Source organism: Rattus norvegicus, chromosome 20 (assembly GCF_021556685.1).
Source record: "Rattus norvegicus strain SHRSP/BbbUtx chromosome 20, alternate assembly SHRSP_T2T, whole genome shotgun sequence".
In the NCBI taxonomy this organism is placed as follows: domain Eukaryota; kingdom Metazoa; phylum Chordata; class Mammalia; order Rodentia; family Muridae; genus Rattus; species Rattus norvegicus.
The window spans coordinates 47,427,646-47,449,874 of record NC_141553.1 but is presented as its reverse complement, the minus strand read 5'-3'; the positions used below and the strand labels follow the sequence as shown (position 1 = coordinate 47,449,874).

The 22,229-nt window shown below is 47.5% G+C and overlaps 1 protein-coding gene and 2 long non-coding RNA genes across 5 annotated transcripts; 2 read left to right on the top strand and 1 right to left on the bottom strand.

Moving 5' to 3' along the window:
- Nucleotides 1-1,540: 1,540 nt before the first annotated feature.
- Nucleotides 1,541-21,060, bottom strand: Ddo (D-aspartate oxidase). 3 transcript variants are annotated; one of them, XM_087598310.1, is made up of 5 exons: nt 20,998-21,060; nt 18,923-19,097; nt 17,619-17,727; nt 10,976-11,152; nt 1,541-2,695 (listed from the first exon to the last, which is right to left on the bottom strand). In XM_087598310.1, exons 2-5 carry the CDS (start codon nt 19,092-19,094, stop codon nt 2,575-2,577), a joined length of 579 nt encoding a protein of 192 aa, XP_087454436.1. In that variant the 5' UTR covers nt 19,095-19,097; nt 20,998-21,060; the 3' UTR covers nt 1,541-2,574. The 3 variants fall into 3 exon arrangements, with proteins under 3 accessions (XP_087454436.1, XP_087454435.1, NP_001102935.1); NM_001109465.2 differs by having other exon boundaries at nt 1,963-2,530; nt 20,998-21,054; XM_087598309.1 differs by lacking the exon at nt 18,923-19,097 and having other exon boundaries at nt 1,541-2,530.
- Nucleotides 2,414-6,091, top strand: LOC147998725 (uncharacterized). Its single transcript, XR_015645921.1, has 2 exons — nt 2,414-2,500; nt 5,303-6,091. It is a non-coding gene; the product is annotated as an uncharacterized LOC147998725 (long non-coding RNA).
- On the top strand, nt 6,404-18,478 carry LOC147998724 (uncharacterized). The gene is made up of 2 exons (XR_015645922.1): nt 6,404-6,559; nt 17,623-18,478. It is a non-coding gene; the product is annotated as an uncharacterized LOC147998724 (long non-coding RNA).
- Nucleotides 21,061-22,229: the final 1,169 nt, after the last annotated feature.

The following is a 22,229-nucleotide window of genomic DNA, read 5'->3' as shown; positions in this document are numbered from 1 at the left end:
CAACCAAAAAAAAAAAAGCAAAAATAAAATTCTCAGCCATACATTTTAAAATACTTTTAAAGATTTGGTGTGTGTGTGTGTGTGTGTGTGTGTCTACAAAGGCCAGAAGAGAGTGTTGGAAACCCTGAAGCTATAGTTACAGGAAGCTGTAGCCACTTCAAGGGCTCTAGAAAACAAACTCTTGTCCTCTGGGAGAGCAACAAGAAATCTTAACTGTAGAGCCGTCTCTCCAGCCCTGTCCCTGTATTTATGGCCAATCCTACACCTTCTAGGAGGTTCAAAACAAACTTTATTATCCACACACAAAAAGCACCTCTCGGGGTTGGGGATTTAGCTCAGTGGTAGAGCGCTTGCCTAGCGCAAAGGAGCCCAGGTTCCGTCCCCAGCTGGGGGGGGGGGGGAGCACCTCTCTCCAAAATGTAATGGCGTCCCTGACCAGGATTGCTTACCTCAATGAATGATACATAGTCTCCCAGGCCAAAAACACTCCCAAAGATCCACTGGGGAGGTTAAAGGCTCTGAATAGATCTAAGTTAAGAAGGAGCTAAGCTAAATTACTCAACTCAGCAATTCTCCCACTTTACATTATTACAAGACACAGTCCCTTCTCCTCAGTACTTTTTGTCATAAGGAACACTTTGTGCCATTTGTCATTTAAAATGATTGTTCCGTCTCCATTAGCAAATTAGCTCCTTGGTTCCGTAGACGATTCCATCTTCAACAGTGCTCATCCAGTGCGCAGCCAGCCAGCTCTTGGTCATTTGTGGTAATGAAGTCTGCAGTCTCCGCGATTGCTACAGTAAACCGCCATTGGCAGCTTGAAAAGACAGGGGCTTGCTGGGGGAGAGTCCTAAAGCACCCCTTTGGGTGGGGCTAAGGTGCTTCTAGATACGGATGACCTAATTGACTTAGTCCACTGACAGATTCGAGAATTAAATGAGCTATTGGGGGAAGGCAGAGGTAGGGGAGGAGAGTTGGGGTGAGGAGCAGGTATCTGGGAACGAGTGCTTAGACGCCGCATCTCGCCCATCTGCCCTGCTGTCTCTTCACGCTGCTTTCTCACAGAGGTGGAGTAGAACGGCTCTGTTCTACTGGGCCCTCCCTGGCGCGATGGGTCGCAACTAGGAGCAAACTAATTCTTTAGGTTGTTTCTGTTCCGCGTTTGGTCCCAGAGACAACAAAACACACAGGGACAGACGCGAAGCTGCTCCGCCTTCGTCGGCTACCACCATTACCAGCTGGCTGCAGGAAGCGGAAGCCGCCTACTCTGACGCTGCCGGTAGCCATGCTCTGCCTGGGGTTAAATACAGGAGGTCTGCGTCTGTGATCCCATCTAGTGAGAGGACAACAGTTCCTTGGTTGGCTCTGTGGTCTGAGAGGATCACGCATAGCTCTACCTCTGACAGGGAGCCAAGTATTCCCCATACATTAATCTCCTCCTGTGTGCTTAGGAGCCAAAGACACAAAAATCCCCGTCGCTTACATCATCCTTATAAATTAGCATTCGATCCTCCCCAAATCTTACTCTTTAGAACAGGTATTTTTTTTAAAAGATTTATTTATTATATATAAGTACACTGTAGCTGTCTTAGACACACCAGAAGAGGGCATCAGATCCCATTACAGATGGTTATGAGCCACCATGTGGTTGCTGTGATTTGAACTCAGGACCTCTGGGAAAGCAGTCAGTGCTCTTAACCCTCGAGCCATCTCTCCAGCCCTAGATCAGGTATTTCTAAATAGTACGTATTTTGACAAAAAAAAAAAAAAAAAAAAAAGGAGCTCTGCGCCCCTGTCCTGACTGGCTTTCTACATCTACTGATAGGTGTTGCGCAGTTTCTAATTCGGAAACAAAGGTCTGACTTAACTTTCGAGCAGCCGGAAAGCTACGAGGCCCGGTATGGACCTCGAATTGTGCTTCGACCCATATCGCCAGGATTCACTGCTGTTATCTGGTGTCAGCTACAGCTTTGATAGGGAAGCTGGGGTCCTGAGAGTATGGACGCATTCCATCACCAGCCTGGTGGCTTCCAGAGCAGATCCCCAGTGCACTGAGATGCCCCCGCTCCCATGGCCGTAGTTGTGGACCACAGGCAGCCTCTGCTCTCCCCGGACTAGGATCTCCTTCTGCAGACGCACACCCGGCCTGCTGGGCCTCAGGCCCACTTTCTCTTTTATGTCGCAGGCTCTGTGGAGGGAAGGCTCAAGAGCGCAGCATCGAGAGAAAATCTCTCTGCTAAGTTCTGCATCCGGGGAGAGATTCCAGTCTCCTGTCTGTCTACTCCCTCCCAGGGTTACATAAGAGGTACCAGGGTAAACGTAAGTCAGCCCGCCCCCGTCGCGGATGAAATGCTTCACCCAAGGGGCCTGTGCCTGGAGCACTTGGCCCCTAACCGGGGAAACCGTGGCGTCTCCCACAAGTCGTCGGCTTCCCAGGCCTGAGCAATTGACCACGATATCAAAAGATGGCTGCAGCTCCCACAGGTCTTCTATTCTCCTGGTGAGTAGCAGACCTCCACTTCCCTTTATCCTGGGAAAGAGAGACTGGGGTGAGCTTTGGCAGACACCGCTCGCTCACCCACTTCCCAGAAATGAAGAACGACTGGAACAACAGGCTTCCGGGCACTTTGAGGGTTCTCCACTTCGCACCACAGTCTGGCTCTGCGCTTGGCCAACGGAGACCCCTACGGTTAATCTTTGGAAATCCAAAACAAAGAAAATCAATCGTGTCTTGCTCCTGTAACATTCCACAGAGTTCCTCTATCTTGATGCAAAACAAGTACCAAATTGGTCTGTGCTTTAAACCCCGAACATTCCCTGTTCAGAGACTGCTTCCCCCCACCCCTGCTGCCACCCGCTGTTAACTCCTGCACGTGCCTTGGTATTCCTCAGCCCTCTCTAGTAGATGGTTGCACCGTGTTTTCTGTCTGTCTGTCTCTCGGTCTCGGTCTCTCTCGGTCTCTCTCTCTCTCTCTCTCTCTCTCTCTCTCTCTCTCTCTCTCTCTCTCTCTCATGCTTGCTCACGGGGGTAGGAGGAATGCTCACAAAAGGAACAGTATAGAAAGCTGACAGAGTAAACAGCAGCTTGTTGTTGGAACAAATGCTTTAACAATGAGAAGGGATGGCTTAGCCAAGTCTTGTAATGGTGGTTGAATCGTAGGATAATACACGGTATAAAACCTCACCACAGGGGCCATTTTTAAGTATACAGCTCAGTGGCCTAAGCTCACTTGTGTTGCTGTATGACCCTTACCACCACCCATCCCAGCAGCTCTTTCCATACTGAATGTAGAAATTCTGTAACCATTTTATACATAAAAAGTAACTCCAGTAATCTTGTCATCATAATCTTAATCCCTTGTAATCCTGTAATCTTATCCCTAGGTTCCTTATAGGATACAGGGGATTTAGTGTAAGAGAGTCTTGGCAGTTCTGTTTGACAGACGCAGGTTGGTGATCTAGAAGCGAAACATTGCTAAGAGGGACAAAAATGTTATAAGACGTGGTGCCCTAGACATGGGAGAGAGTGTAGCAAGCTGAAAGAGTGAAGTTCTAGCATACAGATATGTGAACACACACACACACACACACACACACACACACACATGTGCATGCACACATGCATACACGCACACACATACACACAAACACACGATCGGTTCCATCTCTGGATAACTCCAACAAATAGACTGGTACCACAGAGACATCTGTCTCCCTGTCTGCTGTCACTCAAGACAGAACGTGGGGACAGCGTGACTGGCAGCACAAACAGAGGTTTGGTGGCTGTACCCTCCCTGCCTCTGAGAGAGCAGAAGTACATGTGCCAGTTCTCAGCATATCCTTCTGCGATTCCAGATGAACAAAGGTTTCACAAGAAAGAAAACACAAGAAAAGTCAGAACCTCCCGGACATAGCATATAGATGTGGCTAGAAATGGTAGTACAGGTTCATTGCTGAGTTTAACTCAACAAGAAAAGACTCTGACTTTGTGTGGCCACTTGCTAACTGGGAAGTTCAAATGGGGTCTGTGAGGAACTGGCCTTCTGACACTGGTCCCATTTCTCAAAATCGCCTGCCACAAGTAGAGGAGGGACCGGAGAGCACTGGCGCTCCCCAGTGTCACAGACCTGACAGCTGCCTTCTCCGCAGCTCTCCATGATCCCATAAACCGCCACATTCCTCCCACTGCGAGGACCACTTCACTACTGAGCAATTTGAAGGGCAGCTGGAAACCTCTGGATTTGAGTCACGTATTATATTCTAAATATTTATGGAAGGCCCAGTTATGCTAAGCCCTGAGTAATTCGAACCTGGAGTGTGCGTTCCATTCAGCCAGAGAGGCCGTTTCAGGCACTAATTTTCACCCTACGCATCCTTGCCTGTTATTCAGAAAATCAGTGGACGGCCTTGGCATTTACCTGGGACCCTGGCAAGCATCCATGAATAGCCAAGAAAAGGCTTAGTGTGGTGCAGTGATTTCAATGAGTGAGAACATGCGTTTCTGCTCTCTCCATGGGACAATTTGGAAGCCAAGATCATGTTCATTGGGTGTATAAGGTGGGGAGGAGTGCTGGGGGGGGGAGGCCTTCTGGACATTATCTGGCTGCTGTAACCATGAACTGGCAGCAGCTGTGGTGACCTGCAGACGACCTGCACACAGGGCCCATCGACGCTTCCTCATGGATGGGGAGGGGGTCATGAAGCCCTGTCCTTCTCTGGTAGCTTCTGGAGGAGGAGGTAATGTTCATTTCAGTGGGGTAGCCACCGATAATTTGCCCATGTTCTAGTAATAACACACACACACACACACACACACACACACACACACACACACACAGAGGTTTTAATTAAACTCAGTAGGTCACATAAAGGGGGGAAAAATTACACAAAAGGAGGCCAGAAGCTGTCTGGAAGAAAGGTGAACTGCTTGGTCTTGTCTTGTCTTGTTTTGTTTTGTCAGCTTGATAAAAGTTACTGAAACAAGGAACCTCGACTGAGAAAATGCTGCCATCACATTGGCCGGTGGGCAAGTCTGCTGGGCGTTTTCTTGAGTGGAGATTGATGTGGGCGGGGCCATCCCTGGGCAGGTGGTCCTGGGTTATGTAAGAATGCAGACTAAGCATGGTGGCTTGAATAAAACTGTCCCCCTTGGGCTCACAGGGAGCGGCAGGATTAGGGGGCGTGGCCTCACTGGAGTAGGTGTAGCTTTGTTGGAGGAACTGTATCACTAGGGAGGTGGGATTTGAGGTCTCAGAAGCCCAAGCCTGACCAGTGTCTCATTGTCACTTTTTGCCACCTGTAGATCCAGATATAGAGCTCTCCAGCTCCTTCTCCAGCACCAGGCCTACCTGCATGCCATCATGCTTCCCGCCATCAGGGTGAGGAACGTTTTAAACCCCTGGACTGTAAGCCAGCCCTAGTGAAGTGTTTTCCTTTCTAAGAGTTGCTGTGGTCCTGGTGTCCCTTCAAGCCATGCAGAGCAATCCAGTAAGCAGCACCCATCCATGGCGTCTGCATTAGCTCCTGCTTTGAGTCCTAACTTTCCTTCATGATATAGACTGCGATCAGAACATACAAGCCAAAGAAACCCTTTCCCGCCCGCGTTGCTTTGACCGCGTTTTCTCACAGCAGCAGAAAGCAAACCAGGACAAAGGGTTTCAACAGAGGAGGGAGAGGCACGAGAGAGGGTAATGAGAATCGAAAACAACTAAAAGTCCTTATGTGCATGAAACTGCCAAAGACTAAAAGCAGACAAGCACCGGGGAAAGACTTGGGGAGCGAGCATCTACTCCTCGCTGTCCCTGTAAGCTTGTTAACCCAGCTGCCTCGCTAAGCTCCTTCCGCCATATTGCTGCGCGGCTCATTGTGAAACTGAAAGCAGACGGCATCTGGAGCGGGACTGAGGCAGATGCCGTCGACCGGATGCAGTCGACGCACCACAGCTGCTGCAGCTGCTTTCCTAGAAAAACAAGGTTTATCGCCATAAAGCACAAGCGTGGCCCTGTGACCTGTGGGTAGACCTGCTCCACGCCCGCGAGATATGCTCCACACCCGCTGGTCGCTTATATTTAATACAACCATGCAAACTCTTTAACGGCCTTACCTGGTTGCTCCTTTTAAATGCTATCTTGGCTTTGTCTTTCTTTCAATAGGCTGTGGGTTCCGGGTGCTAGTCTTTGAACATTCTGCCCTGTGCTCCATCGTTCGAATCTGAGCTCGGGGTTATTTTTCTAATTCGAGGAAATGAGTGGACTTCCCAGCCTTAGGGTTCATGTAATTTTCTGCAATTCACTGAACTCGTTTCCTTAACCGTAGCTCAGGGACAAGGGAGTGCTCCGCTCAAAGAGTAGTTAGGTCTATGAAAGAATTCAATATATGCAAATGTTCCTTTCCATTTCAACAGCCCTTGCCAGGAGCTAGGATAAAAGTCCAACGTGTCACAGGAGAGGAGCCAAGAGGCAGATGGATGGCTGGGCTTTTGGAAGGCCTGGCCAGGCTTGTTGTGCTGGATCCCTTTGGGATCTAGTGGAAGAAACTTGCTGTGCACGTCCAAAGACAGGTCAGAGTGTGAGTACATGGTGCTGCCCACCCATGTGTGTGTGTGTGTGTGTGTGTGTGTGTGTGTGTATGTGTATGTATATATGTATATATCATTATATATATTTATGTATGTATATACATATATATGTAATAGCATATGTACATATGCTATTACAGAAGCTGGGGTCCATCACTTTCCTCTGGGACATCTGGCAACTGAGGAGACCCCATCCTGTAGAGAGAGCACACCACAGCCTGAGAATCCCTGAGGGGAAGGGAGCTGTATTGACTCAGAGCACTGAGGCAGAACGGGGTGCTCTGTTGGAGAAATATTGCAGTGAGAACTGGCAGGAGGGAGCAGAGAGCTTTGGGTGGAAGGGCAGGGCAGGGTGGAGGAGACAGCTCAGTGCAGAGGCGAGCCCACCCCACGGAGCTGCCCAACCATGCTCTGGGACCCACCTCACCCAGAGCCTACCTACTGAGACACAGTCTAATTTTTAAATAGGAACTCGGTGAAGAGGAAAGGAAGAACAGTAGACATTTTTAAATCGTTTAAATCTTAAGTGGTTTCTAAGCTGACAAACATTCCTTTGAGACAGATTATACCTTATTTTGAGAATGTTACCCAAGTAACCCTCTGCATTGCTAAGCTGTACGGTGAAAGCTCCTTTTGCAGATTTAGTCGATGCTGGGGACAAGGTAAAGGACTTGGGGTTAAGTCTCTGCAGACTGCATGGCCGGGAAACTTCTGCAGCTAGAGGAGAGGGAGGAGGCTGGGCTTCTCAGGCATTGGCGCATCCTGCCTCAGAGGGTGAGAGCATCGATTCCAATAGAAGGGAGGAGGCTGGGGGCTGAGCGGGGCTGCCCGGAATTGGGATTCAGAGCTGAATGTGGAATGAATCTTGGCAGTCGCAAAGATAGTCTAGAGACACTTGTTCCCCCTACCCACTCACCCTTGCTTCAGCTATCAGACTGTTGAAATGGACCCCAAGAAACAGCCATTTCCCCCCAGCAATCTCATGCTGAAGCCTAGTGTTAGACAGAGGGAGAAGTGTCTCCTGGAAAGGGATTGAGGCAGTCCTTACAACTGGTTAGAACAGGAGCAGAAAAGACTGCAGCTGGATACAATGTGATACTCAGACCACACCCTGACCAGAGCTGTTGAGTTGCACAGTCCTCTGGCCCTCTCTTTAAACCGGAATCTAATTTTAGCACCCTGCAGGTGGCTCTGGTTGAGGGCAGAGTAGACTTCTTTGTTTTTATTACAATGTGGCTAAACCGAACAATGCTCCTTTTTCTTGTTTTGTTGGTTTCTTGGCCTTGCTTTCCTCTTAACCATTGTACACGGGTTTAATTGCCTTATGGAGGATGGGGCTAAACCAGCTGAATAGGGCTACGAGGAGCTCTGACCCTAACCACTCAGTATCTGAAGGAGGCCATCTCTCTTGGTGTGGAGTCAGGTCTCCTCCCACCCGAGAATGAATAGGGGCAACCCTGGTGCGGGCCTCTAAAGTCAATCAGAATGAGTTTCTAGCCACCCACCATGGGGAAACAGGTTCGGAGAGGGGAGGTGAGAAAGGGCGAGAGGCTTGGAAGCCTCACTGTTAAGATGAAGAGGGGTCAGGAGGGTCCGGGCTGGGCTCAAGGACCGGAACTTTGAGAGTTGTTTTAGGATTGCTTTGTTAGTCGGGTTTCAAAGCTGACTCCCACATCTCAAGCCAAAGGACAGCACCTTCTCATCGGAGATCCAAAAATCCCAAATTTGGCCAATTTGTTCAAAACCAAGAGAAGCCTAGTTTAAAGCTTCAGTTGGCAGGTCTTAAAGGGAAACCTAGTTTCTTCATAGCAACGCGTCCTGTTGCTACGCCTGACCTAGCTCCCAGAGTTAGCGCTTTAAAATGTATTTTAGGTTGACAAGGCCGCCAGGTGCGTACGGTCTAATTCTGCCTTGACTCTGTCGCTAAGTCCCTCACAATGAGCTGCACGCCAAGGCACACTTCTCGGAGTGTCCATCCCAGCCTGGCGGACTCCGTGAATACAGACAGATCACTCCGAGCACACGAGGCATCAGGTATAAGGCAGCTCTTCTGTCCCTTGGTCCCTCGGTCCCTCTGGGAGGGTATGTGGACGTCGTGGCCCAGCGGTTTTATAGGCAGATAAGCCTGAAGTGGGATCAGTCGTGTTCCCTTATTCTGTAGAGGTGGTGGTGAGGAAGCTGATGCAGCCAGGAGGATACCTCTGAGCAGACGCAGGCCCTAATAAAGCCACAGAGGCCACCGCACCGGCATCCTGCATCTCAGCTGTTCCTTATGAAGCATACAACAGCATCAGGCAAAGCAGGCACCGTCCTCTTTCTGCCTTTGACAGTGTCCTCTCCATTCAGCCTTGCTTTTACCCAGGGAAACCAACAGTGAACACATTCAGCTGTGTCAGCAGCCCGTGTAGTCTCACACTCCCCTGACGGACACTGGAGGACGGGAGGTAGGGTGGGGTGGCAATCCGGAAGGCATGCTTCAGGTGGGCTGTGTTCCGGTAGGCCCAGCATGCGCTGAGAAAGAGGAGCACAGGGGTCTGCACCACACACAAGAGAAGGCCCTTGCAAGTTGGTCGAGCATAAAGCTGGGACAGCCTGTCCCCTAGGTGATGTGCAGTGTGGGTGTGTATTTCAATATAATCGAGGAACTCTCGGGTGTCAGGCAGGTGGGAGGAAAACAAACAAAGAATGTGAGGAAAAACTCAGGGATTCCATCCCTGCCCAGAAAAGGCAGCAGAGAAGCCAACAGTGTGGGCAGGGAGGTGAGCGATGGGATCTGTGTGGGCCATGGCGTCCTAGAAAGGAGTCAGCCTGTCTAAATTACAGGCCTCCAGCACTGAAAGGAAGCATCAGGCCCTCTAGATGCCATCAAATGCAGGGTGGCTCTGCTCCCTTCAGAATAATTTATTTAGGTAGGCTGCCTGGCAGGAGACTTATTGCCTCTGTGATTCATTTCCTGAGGTGGCAAGCAAAAATCCAACCAAGTGTGTGACTTAACTGTCCCGAGATATAAAATATTACCTGCATGGGTGATTAAACCCCTGAGGGCCTTAGCCCGTCAGGTTGTTGTAGGCATTACTGGGCAATGTTTGAGAAGGGGATGGAAGAACTTTGCTGGTTTTGAAAAAGAATGAACGATCTAAGTTATAATAAAATAATACCCTTTTCCTGGGTTGTAATTTTCTAGCTAGCACTGAGACTGAAGCCGTTGCTCCAACGCGCGCTAAGAGAAATGTTCCCCCTTTGAATCAGGACACAGAAGGCTGAGTTCTCGCGCTGTGGGGGAGAGGCGTAGGAGGCAACAGAACAGGCCCAAGCATGAGGAGCAGCAGGGACTGGCTGTCTACCCATCTGGGTCTGCCCAGCCCACAGAGTGAGCCCCAGATGTCCAATTCCTTCGCTGCCCCACCTCCCAACAGCCTGAAGGTCTCTCCTTGGGCTGCTATGAGGCCCTGCCCTGTTCCACAATGGCTTTTATGAGAGAAAAGGGGGCCAGGTAACCCTCGTCATCCACCATATTGGCCACCTGGCCAAATACCAGGCTTATAAGTTATATTAAGACACAACACAAAAAGAGAACTCAATTTCAAAATGCCTCCAGCCCCTAAACATTTTTAGAAATGGGTTCTTTACACCACACCCAGATTTGGGGACTGACGGGGCTTATGTTTTACAACCCCACCCAACCCTGCCCCCCCCCAGCGTCGGCTGAGAAAATCAGCAAGAGTTTTATTGATGTGTCTCGAATATAAACGCTCTCTCTGTGTGTCCTAACGGGCTAGACCCAGGATGTGCCGAAACCAAGCCAAAATGAACAAGGGTCGAAGGCTTGAAGTGTGAATTTTAAAGAAGCAAGACACACTTTAGATAAGTTCTTTTTTTTTTTTTTTTTGGTTCTTTTTTTTGGAGCTGGGGACCGAACCCAGGGCCTTGCGCTTCCTAGGTAAGCGCTCTACCACTGAGCTAAATCCCCAGCCCCTAGATAAGTTCTTATTCCTCACACGTTAGCAACAATAAAAAAGCGAAGCTATTTTACGGAACATGAGAAAAATAAGCAATAATCTATGATTAATATACGATATTTTTTTCCCCATCCAGAGAATTAAAGTTTTGTATTCTCGGAAGGGCCTCCATTTTCTGAACTGAGGAAACCAAGGTTTTAGTAACTGGCTTTTCTCTGAGGGAATGGGGACAAACAAGGCACTAAGTTATCATGAGCGTGCTTCCGGCCCTGTCCCCGCCTCACAAACCCTCTCCAGATGCTTCCTCAGACCCCTGGGTCTTTGTGAGCAGCCAGACCAGACAAGAAAGCCCTGGAGAGTTTGCTGTGTGCCTTATGGGGCTGTGCAGTGATTTATCACCGTGTCAATCAGGATAAAACACAGAGACATTTCAACCAACCTTTTCTCCAGCCAGGGGAGGTAGGCAGAAGTCTCGCACTTCAGGGTGGTAAAAGCCTGGCCAAACTCATACTGAGGGAATCGCTTCAGCTCAGCCTCGGTCATCTCTCGAAATCCCAGCACGACATCAGCCCAGAAAGGTACTTCTTCAGTGGGGACACTGCGAAATATCTGCCAGCTGAGGCACCGGAAGTAGAAAATGCTCCTTAAATTTTGTGAAGTTGTGTGTTTTTCGTTAACTCCATATATAATTCCCTAAAGCATTTTTTTTTTGGTTCTTTTTTTCGGAGCTGGGGACCGAACCCAGGGCCCTTAAACACAGAGTAAGCGCTCTACCGCTGAGCTAAATCCCCAGCCCCTCCCTAAAGCATTTTAAAACCTTTACTTCCTATGAAAGCCAAAAGGAAAGATGAATTCCTCCATGCTCTTGGTTCTGATGAGGAAGTGGCTAGGTGTTCACGACTGAAGGAGTCAGATGTTTGTAAAGTACTCACAAGGCTGGGTCTTTACTCGGTGAGTAAATTCCACCTAGCTTTCAACAGGTCAGATGCTTAACCTCCAGCATGACAGAAAAAGTAGACAGCATGTCTTCTTAAAAAATTTACTTACTAGGCTGGGCAGTGGTGGCCCGAGCCTTGCACTTGGGAAGCAGGGGAAGGCAAATTTCTGTGAGTTCCAGGCCAGCCTGGTCTACAGAATGAGCTCCAAGAGAGCCAGGAATGCACAGAGAAAACAAAAAACAAAACAAACAAAAAACCTTTATTTTTCCTGAAATATTTTTCCATGATTTCCTTTATTTAAATGTGACTGTGTATTTTAAAGGAAAAGATTTTAATGTTCTGCACAACCCTTCATATGAAGAAGAAAAAAACTGAAGACGTAAGGAATTCAAAGGTTAGCCTTGATTTTGAACATGATGTCCTAATTAGTAGGATTTTGTTTGTTCGTTTGAGACAGGAACTCAACATGAAACTTTGGCTGGCCTGAAACTCACAGTACAGCTCAGGCTGGCCTTCAGATCATCGTGATCCTCCTGCCTCAGCCTCCTGAGTGTTGGGGTCAAAACCTAGGAGACCAGCTGCAGAGAGGGCTGCCAAAAGTCCTCTTGAAGGAATGAATTGAAGATTAAGGTCATATCTGGAGATACATGGGGCATTTGTAAAGCCTCAGTTCTGAAGGGAAAGAGTATTGAAACATGTCTGTTTCTAAAAATTAGTCAGAGGAAATGTTGTTGAATTCCAATTGGTTTGGGAACAAGTTAAGCATGACCACAACACAGAGAATGCCATGCTTCAGTATGGTTCAGTAACTAAACTTGGAGGGACGGAGGGAGGGAGGGAGGGAGGGAGGGAGGGAGGGAGAGAGAGAGAGAGAGAGAGAGAGAGAGAGAGAGAGAGAGAGAGAGAGAATAGGCTCTGTCGTTGATAAAAAGAAGTCCATGCTTCATGTTTAAGTAAAACCTGTCATTTTGGGTAGGGCTTTGGAAAAGTAAGGATTTCACCATCCATCCGGGTGTTTATATGGTGAGGGAAGGCCTGGGAGAAAGAGTAAAAATCCTTCTGATACAAGTACACACTTGATACACACACGAACCTTGGAGAGCTGTCCTTGGGCCTGGCATCAGATGGGGAGACTGGTACTTTTTCTTTCTTCTGTTTTTTTCTAATGTTATTTGTTTATTATATATATGTATGTATGTATGCCTGCATGTGTGTTTATGAATACTGTGTGCAGGCAGACACAGAGGCCAGAGGGGACACCAGAGCTGGAACTGGAGCAGCAGGCAGCTGTGAGCAATGGTGTGGGTGCTGGGAACTGAACCCTGGTCCTCCATGAGAACAGAAAACGCTCCTAACCACTGAGCCATCTCTCCAGTTCCAAGACTGGTACTTTGTAAATTGTCTTAATGTCACAAAGGTAGAATTGCGCAAGTATAAACCATCCCTCTGCTCTTCGGAAGGCTGTGCTGGCATAATGTGGGTGACAAACGTCTTTTGTCATTTGATGGCACCAAGACCTGAATTAAAGATGCTAGAACATTTAGCAATCTCTGTTAGGAGAATGTGGGATGAAATCATCACATTTTGAGTGCTGCCTGTGTTAGAAATGTTAAATTGAATATGTCATCAAATCTCACTTAAGTGTGCATCAAATCAGATATTAGCAATCAAATAGAAACGTATGGATCATTTCAGAAATACTATTTTTCAAATGACACTTGGAGAGGAAATTTTAGGACTGGAGATAGAGCTCAGTTATAGAGCACATGCCTAGCATGTACAAGGGCCTGAGCTCCACTGTCCCTCCCCAAAAAGCAACTTTAGTCATGGATGTACAAAACTTACTTTGTACCTGTGTCCCATCTCTTGGCTTTCCGTCAGATACGCCACCTCCACACCCAAACTCAGGGTTGATGTGCTAGTCAGGACCTTTTGCTTGTTTTCTCCATATTTGCAAACAACTTTACATTCCTTCAGGAAAGCGCGTGCGTGCGTGCGTGCGTGCGTGCGTGCGTGTGTGTGTGTGTGTAATTTATACTATAGGAGGTTGGGGATTTAGCTCAGTGGTAGAGCGCTTGCCTAGCAAGCGCAAGGCCCTGGGTTCGGTCCCCAGCTCCGAAGGAAAAAAGAAAGAAAGAAAGAAAGAAAGAAAGAAAAAAGAGAGAAAGAAAGAGAGAAAGAGAAAGAAAGAAAGTAATTTATACTACATATAAAATTTATGCTATATATATATATATATATATATATATATATATATATATATATATATATATATATATACATGTTATACATATATACTATGGCAAGGCTCTTCCCCTAATGAATAAAGATTTCAGAGGACCAATCACTGGGTGAGGAGTAGGCGGGACTTCCAGGTTAGAGAGCAGAAGAGAGGAGGAGAAAAGGGACACATGGCTTTTTGGACAGGGTGAGCTTGAGGTACAAGATGTAACACACTAGAAGCCTCCGGTAAGATGGCAGATCCATTGGGATCCACTACCGGAGGATTTAATTTAATATGGCTTACTAATTTGGATGTTAGTTGTCCCACCCAGCGATTGTGTTACCTGTTGATTCCAAACTAAGATTGGGTGGTGTTTTCCTTCGCGTGGTGACTCAACTGAGTTCCAGAGAAAGGTACAGGGCACCCCAGCCAGCCTTGGAATTTGGATGGGTGGGGCTGACATGAGAGTGACCCGCCATGGGAACTTAGCGAGTCAGGTGGATTACAGAGCAAAGGGTCAGAGAGCCGAGAGGAGAACACCCCGCGGGTGCCCGGCATTGTGTAGGATGGTGCGTCCTTTTTTATATAATTTAACGCTACAGGTAGTGATCCAACGTGTTAGGCAAGAATGTACTAGAAATTTAAGATTATCAACCTGAGAGTTAAGAGTTTTATTTTCTAAGTAAGAGAAGGTGGTGCGGGGGTGGGGTGGGGTGGGGGGGATGAGTCACGTGGACTCAAGCGTGGGACCCTTGAAACAAAGAACCCTGTTCACAGGCTCTGAGATCCCCTACTGTGAAAATAAACAAGAAGGTTGCTCTGAGTCAGGGAGCTGGAGAGTGGAAGCTGCCTTCTCCCTAAACAGATGTTGATTGGAGTATGATTCAATTCAAAGGCTGGTTTATTTGCTTTCAGGATAGACTTATATACAGAGTTTGTCCAAATCACATGGGGGAATTTCTTGTGGGGGAATTTCTCCTACGGTTTGGAACTAGGATAGAGAAAATTAGTTGCTGACTCCAAGTAGAGAGCAGAGAGAATTGCCTGCTGTGGACAGGTATTGATGGATGTCCGTGGCTCCAGGCAGAGAGCATAACAGACAGATAGTATATTATTGTCTACAGGAAACTCATATTCTCTAACGTGAACGCCATGGGAACTTTAGGTTCATATCCTGGCATGACAAATTATGAAATCCTCAGAATAGGCTCGCACAGTATTTTAGTTTACTTCATATGTTTTGGAGTGTTTTAATTTTCAAAATGGGTGAGGTTTTGAGTTTCGTGGTTATATTATCCCTTTAGGAGAGAGGCCAAGCTAAAAGTTTTTCTGGTTCCTGGCTCAAGGCCATGCTATTTTGGGAGAAAGGTTTTGGTCTTTACGTTTTTAGAAAAGTTGGTTAGGCTCTGGACGTCTTCCAGAGCTATACGGATCAGATTTGATAGAGGGAGACTTCCTGAAGAAGTAGATTCCAGAGAATCAAACAAAACATGTCTTGTGGTACTCAAATTTTGTCTTGAGATTTATATATTATAGAATGCACAGCTTTGGTGAGTCTCATCGTCAGCCATGCTGAACTGACCTGTTTGAACTCCTGATCTCAGGGACTTTCAGCCGGATCCAGTCAGGACAGACATCAGAGACTACAACCATCATTGGTGTGACCATCTTAAGGCCAAACGGTTCCCCCATTTTCGCTCCCCTCCCCTTCAAAGATGTCGCAACGCCCATATATAGCTGGAAGTACCTTTGAAGAGTCACACCCCCTCACCCCACCCCCCGTTCCCTGAACTTTGGAGGTCTGGAGAGAGTTATGCTAAGGATGTCTTTCTGGGGTATTTAGAAATGGTCATAACTTAACAGGGAGGAATTAGCTAGAATTGATTGTGCAGCCATAATCTCATTTGGTAGAAATCCTTATAATCGTTACTCAATTGACGCTATAATTTCTCACACTTGGGTGCAGAATTTGTTTTGATGCAGAATTAGGGTTTTCATTGGCATAAATTTCTAATATTAATACAAAAATTTAAAAAGTACGAGGCTTGGACCCAGTCCTTCCAAAATGCTATCACAAACTGTCTTTAGATGATTAAGAAAGACGAGTTAAGGGCCAGATAGCAAATTCTTGGCTCTGAGTTAATCACTAGGGTGCTTACTAGATATTTTATTTAGAAACAACTGAGAGTAGTTAACGGACAACACAGTACAGATTACTTAACATAGACTGTTTTCAAAAGCATCAGAAATCCACAGAATGTGACATTTAGTGTTATTTATCATTTGGTGAGACATATCTGCTCCTAACAGCTCCCCTTTCGAGGATTCAAAGAAGAAACTGAGCATCTCCCTCCAGGTGAGGTTGTACATCGTGGCAAGGTAGCCACTGGGCAGAAATTGCCTATTTCTTCTACAGTCATATACTGTTCTCGAGAGGACACAAGTTACAGGGTAGGACAGCTTAGTTCTGCTGAGACAGAGTAAGCTAGTCCTCGGTAATTCCTGTCTCATGAGTTCTGTCAGATGATCCTGGGCCAGAAGGCTGAAGCCTGATGCTCCAACGTGTTGCTAACAGGGGACTGTACAGGTAGGCAGCTGTCTCTACAGCTTGTCTCAGTTCTAGAAGCTGTGTTAGGCTTCCTTTATTTTCAGTTAATATCAGTAGCTCTCAGATTTCTGATGGGGTTAAAGACTACACTTGATCTTAGCCAAAAGGCCGAGAAGCGATGGGGTTAAAGACTAATTACAGTCTCATAGCCTACCCAGGCTATTTATCATTGAGAAAACATATTTAATTAGATAGTTTTCAGATAGTGTACAAGCTAGCCATGACATAACATAATAGATTTTGAGATTTTCTTAGGATAGATAATGGAGCGTTCTATTTAATTGACAAAAATGACGGACTGGGTGTTAGGCATATTTTGTACTTTGTAAATTACAAAACAGTGATAGTTGTGCTCAACTTACATATGAGAGAAAAGTTCTTTTTTAATTGGACAGAAAGGGTGAAATGTGGCAAGGCTCTTCCCTTAATGAATAAAGATTTCAGAGGACCAATCACTGGGTGAGGAGTAGGCGGGACTTCCAGGTTAGAGAGCAGAAGAGAGGAGGAGAAAAAGGACACATGGCTTTTTGGACAGGGTGAGCTTGAGGTACAAGATGTAACACACTAGAAGCCTCCGGTAAGATGGCAGATCCATTGGGATCCACTACCGGAGGATTTAATTTAATATGGCTTACTAATTTGGATGTTAGTTGTCCCACCCAGCGATTGTGTTACCTGTTGATTCCAAACTAAGATTGGGTGGTGTTTTCCTTCGAGTGGTGACTCAACTGAGTTCCAGAGAAAGGTACAGGGCACCCCAGCCAGCCTTGGAATTTGGATGGGTGGGGCTGACATGAGAGTGACCCGCCATGGGAACTTAGCGAGTCAGGTGGATTACAGAGCAAAGGGTCAGAGAGCCGAGAGGAGAACACCCTGAGGGTGCCACATGGCCTGCCAGTGCCCGGCATAGTGTGGGAAGGTGCCATTTTTTAGTATTTCCCTCAACACATATATAATACAGTATATATAATATATTGTACATATATGTTATATACACAATATATTATACATATGTATAGTATATGTATATTATACACATACAATGTATTATACATATATAATATATTATGTATATTAAATAATATAAAATGTATTACTATATTTTATGTATGTGTGTGTGACAAGAAATGGCAACAGTTATTTATTATTAAAAACAAAACAAAAATAAACAACCCCCCTAATTCTGTAAGTAGTTTTTCTCGAGGTCTCTGAAGTCTTTTCTAAATCCTCCCTAAGGCTGATAAATGTTCTGCTGACCTCTGTTCTCTCCATGTTGTTTACATCTATAACAACTTCAGATTCCTCTCCTTACCCAGACACCAGGTGAATGCCGGCATCCACAGCCTCTGCAGACCTGGCGATTTCAGAAAGATGCTGGAAGGTCTCTCTAAACCATCGCTTCAGCGTGGGCACGGGCGTATCTGCGAGGTCGGGGAGAAAAGCGAAGGGTGGCATGAAGGGAATGGCCGCGACTGTGCTTCTGCCACAGGCATAGTCAGGGAGGAGCATTTCAACAGAATTCCCAGCATTTTATGCGTTGATGTGTCCCTCTGACTCACTCTTGTAGTGATCTACTGATGGAGTGGGCACAGGCTAGGCAAGGAAAGGAGGTAGGGGCTAGAAGCATGTCTTTGGTACAAGGTAGCGTCCCAAGATGCCAGCCTGACAAAGGACCAGTGTGTGACTGGGAAATCCAGTCAGGCACGTTTCTGGGACAATAGAAAGAGCTGAGAGGCTCCTTATCAGGGGACTGGAAACACAGTAGGTGACAAGCAGGGACCCTAGATCAGTAAGGATATGGTAGTAGCAAGACTTTTAAATAAAGCACTGGTTATAGAATCACTAAATATTTCTGTAATATTGACTAAGCATTGACATCAGTAAAAAGTGTATGCAGGTGAGTGCCATACTCTCTTCCCAAATTGCAGATGGGCTGCTTGTTTAGAAATAAAGGAGAAATAATAGTTGTTCTGCAGAATTACATTAGACCTCAACGGACTGTCCTCCAGTGATCTATGTCAGTGTCGAGAGCTGGTTCAAAATGCATCCCCACGTTCCTGCCCCCAAACCTGAAAACGAGTCTAATGGCTAAGAGCCACATGAGCAGCCCCAAATAACAGTTCCAATTCAACTGTGCACAGAGCAAACACAGTGACCTAATTCATACTCAAATGCTGGCCAGGCAAAACTGTCGTAGCCAGAGAGGCAGGAGTGATTGCAAACACAGACAGAGGGTTGACTCAGTGCAGGCCACTGTTTTGAACTCCATGATGAACTCATTTAATCCTCACAAGAGCCTGCCGCTGGATAGGTATGGAGCAGAAAGCGTTTGGTCTGAATTGTGTCTAAGGAAGAAGTCCATCGAACGAAACAAAGCCTTCATCGAGCAATGGCAGCAACTGATCCAGAGGCCGTGGCCCTCAGCCACAGAGAGAGCGGAGGCCCCTGCGAATTGGAGGGATTCTCAGATGAAGTGCCTCCTTTCAAGATGACTGGGGGCCACCAGGCAATCTTCAGGGTCACTCATGCCTGTTGTAAGCAAAGGAACTCTGGGAAGTGGTCTCGAGAAAGGTGCCTGGTGTGAAATTAGCATCTTGCAAATACACCCTCTCTCACCTGGATACGTGGGAGGAATGAGCATCCCAGCTGCTACATTACTGGTGGTGTCAGGTGTGAACCTGTCTGAGATGACAGTAACGGAACATCGGGGGACCAGCTGGGAGACGCAGGCGGCAGTAGACAGCCCTATCACGCCAGCTCCGACGACCGCAATACGCACCGTGTCCATGACCTAAGGAGGAAAACTCGATTGGACCACCTTGCTTGGGGCACTATTCTGCCCAGATGAAGTCTGACCCTATGGTTCTTTCCTTACATCAGGCAGCCTCTCAGGGTAAAACTTCCTCCTGATGCTTCCGTGGGTACAGCCCAGCAACCCTTTAAACTCTCATTCCAGAAATAACAGTGAGAACATTGACGTCTCTCTACAGGCAGTCGCTACCAAAGCAGAAACGGCCTAGATTTGCCTGCCGTGCTCACCAGCAGGTGATCACATGGCATTTGGGGGTAGAATTCTAGTCATGGTGCCTGTACTGGCTGGATTTGTGTGCCAACTTGACACAAGCTGGAGTTATCACAGAGAAAGGAACTTCAGCTGTGGAAATGCCTCGATGAGACCCAGCTGTGAGGCATTTTCTCAATTAGTGATCAAGGAGGCAGGACCCAGCCCATTGTGGGTGGTGCCGTCCCTGGGCTGGTGGTCTTGGGTTCTATAAGAGAGCAGGCTGAGCAAGCCAGGGGAACAAGCCAGTAAGTAACATCCCTCCATGGCCTCTGCATCAGCTCCTGCTTCCTGACCTGCTTGGGTTACCAGTCTGAAGCTCCCTTTGGTGATGAACAGCAATGTGGAAGTGTAAGCTGAATAAACCCTTTCCTCCCCAACTTGCTTCTTGGTCATGAAGTTTGTGCAGGAATAGAAACCCCAACTAAGACAGTGCCCTTGCCTGAACTTTTCCCCCATGGGCACATCCTAGGGAGTGCTGGGAAGCAGTTGGGCTGTGACCTCTGCTTCAAAGACCCTGGGGAGAAGATACAGAGGTCATCTCTGGCTGCCATGGATGATTGAGTAACACAAAGGAATGGCCCATGGTCTTTTAGCCTCTGTGCTCTCATATGAAGACGACACCAAATGAATTCTTATTAGGTCATTTAAATGATAAGTGACAGGACACCAAGGCTGTCTCCCGAATGGATAGATCCCTTGTGGGAGGGTGTAGGGAAAACGCAGGTACCAGGTGCCTGTGTCAGGCACCCCAAGGCTGACATCTTGTGTGGAAAGTAAAGAGTGGCAAAGACATCAGCATCCTCCAACCTCTCCCCAGAGCCGGCAGAAATCTGTTACTCCCTGCTGTCCTGTCAGCCTGCCCGCCTTCACAACTCTACGTTACTAGGTGTGCTCCCTGCGCAATTCCCTCTGTCTGGCTCAACCCCTAATTAAGGAGAGTGGAAAAAAATAATTGTTTCAGTCACTCATTGCCATTCCTTGGGGATAAAGTTCTAACACTCAGCCAGCCGCTTGGGTTGTCAGCTTAAAAACCCGCCCGTGCGAGGCGCAATCCTTTCTTGGAGCGGGCAATGAACAGGGCATCAGGCCAGGTGGAGTCAGCCGTGGCAGACATCGTGAGGTCTGGCTAAGGGTGGTTCTCTGCCTCCTCCCTAGCTCCACTCGATTCCCACTCCGTGAGCCTTTGAAGCCTTTCAGAGAGGTTTAAAGTCTGCTTTTTCTGCCACCGAGCTGTGTGCGTTTCTGGGCAGGTGAGCTGAGGCGCTAGACTACCAGGGCTTTCCAGCAGGAGCCAGTCCAGTGAGGAAGGCTGGGAGAGGGAGGTCCTGGACGTGTTTCCAGAGGAGGTAACAGAAGGCAGGCAGTTGTGCTCTAACTCGCCACCATTCCACGGTGGTTTTGCCTTCCCAGCAGCTTTTCTGCACGGCTCTAATAAAGTTGACACTAGGGTGAAAGTCTGTGGCTAAGAATGACCAGCGGCCAGTGGAGTGGAAAGAGAGCCAGAAAGACAGCACGTGTCCTGGTGGTGTGACCTGTCATCTCTGGCCCGGGTCCCACCAAGACACACCTCTAAAATCCCAGAGTGCATACAGAACGACCCCTGAGCCAAAATTTAGAATTCGAATACCTGTCTCTGAAGAGGCAGTCTGGAATCCACCGGAGGCCCTGGCACCAACACTTGCTTTCCTGTGACCTGTTACCCTGGTCTCCTAAGAGACAGGGAAAACAAACCTCCTTCCCATTGGGGAGTTTAAAGACACTCTTTCTAAGCTTACTCTCCATTGGTCCATGCAACTGTGTCTGCCTCTGCCTCCCCAGGAGAGAGGAGCATGTAAGTTCTGTGGGGCTGCCTCTCTGCCAAGCCTGCAGGGGAAGTTTCGTCCTCCACGTCCGGCTTCCAAGTCCTTCAGCTTGCCACCAGACTGGAGTTTCTCCCGCTTAATTTGCTTGTGTGCTAAACGAACAGGTGGTCTGTCGGACTTCCAAAACGTCCCAGCTACAACCAAACACCTGTTTCCCCGTTGCGCTGTTCAGAGTTGGTGATAGCTAAGATGCCGGTCTGGTGGCAGCGGGACAGTTTATTCAGAAAATAAGTTAGGGCGAACCAAATATTTACAGAAGGGAACCAGTATTTGTTGAATGCCAGCTGTGTGCAAAGCACTGATTACTTTAAAATCGCTTGTTTCTAGAGAAGCAGTTGGACGCATCACAGTAGTGATGATGTATTTTAAAGATTTACGTTTAAATTGCTGTGGTCTGTCGGGATATGTACACAGGTGGGTAGTGTCCACAGAGGCCAGAAGAGGGCATCCAATGCCCTGGCGCTGGAGTTACCAGTGGCTGTGAGCTACATACGTGCTGGCAACTAAACTCTGGACCACAGGAAGAGCGACACATGTGAATTGCTGAGCCATTTCTCCAGCCCAGGGAATATTTAATATAATAATATTAACTGTATTAATATATGACTAGGAGATTTGGCTTTAATCATGCCTGTGTCACTGTGTAACACCGCTGTCCTATAAAATGAGACTTACCCTCCTTATTCTATAGAGATGTAAACCGAGGCTCCAAGACACTGAGGACATGGTCTTTTGTGTGATAAAGACCATTCTGAGTAGCAGACTCCAGACTCACGCTCTCAACCAAGCAGAGGTCCTCACTGTCAAAGCAGGGTCCTCACTGTCCTATCTTGAGCCAGTCAGAGGCTGTCTCAGTCTGTGGCTATGAGCCTCTGGCGAGCTCAGCTAGGTAAGATTATATACAAAGCCGTCCAGGTGTCAAAAGGGATTTCCCTCCATGTCCTCAATCCCAAAGTCACGGAAAATGGAACACTTCTGTGACTAGGGGGATGGGCTT

Coding starts and splice junctions, on each gene's coding strand:
- Ddo (NM_001109465.2), bottom strand. CDS start 19,094: ATGGACACGGTGCGTATTGCGGTCGTCGGAGCTGGCGTGATAGGGCTG. Junction 17,728..18,922: donor CATTCCTCCCACGTATCCAG/GTGAGAGAGGGT, acceptor CCGACCTCGCAG/ATACGCCCGTGCCCACGCTG. Junction 11,153..17,618: donor GGCATTCACCTGGTGTCTGG/GTAAGGAGAGGA, acceptor CCGGTGCCTCAG/CTGGCAGATATTTCGCAGTG.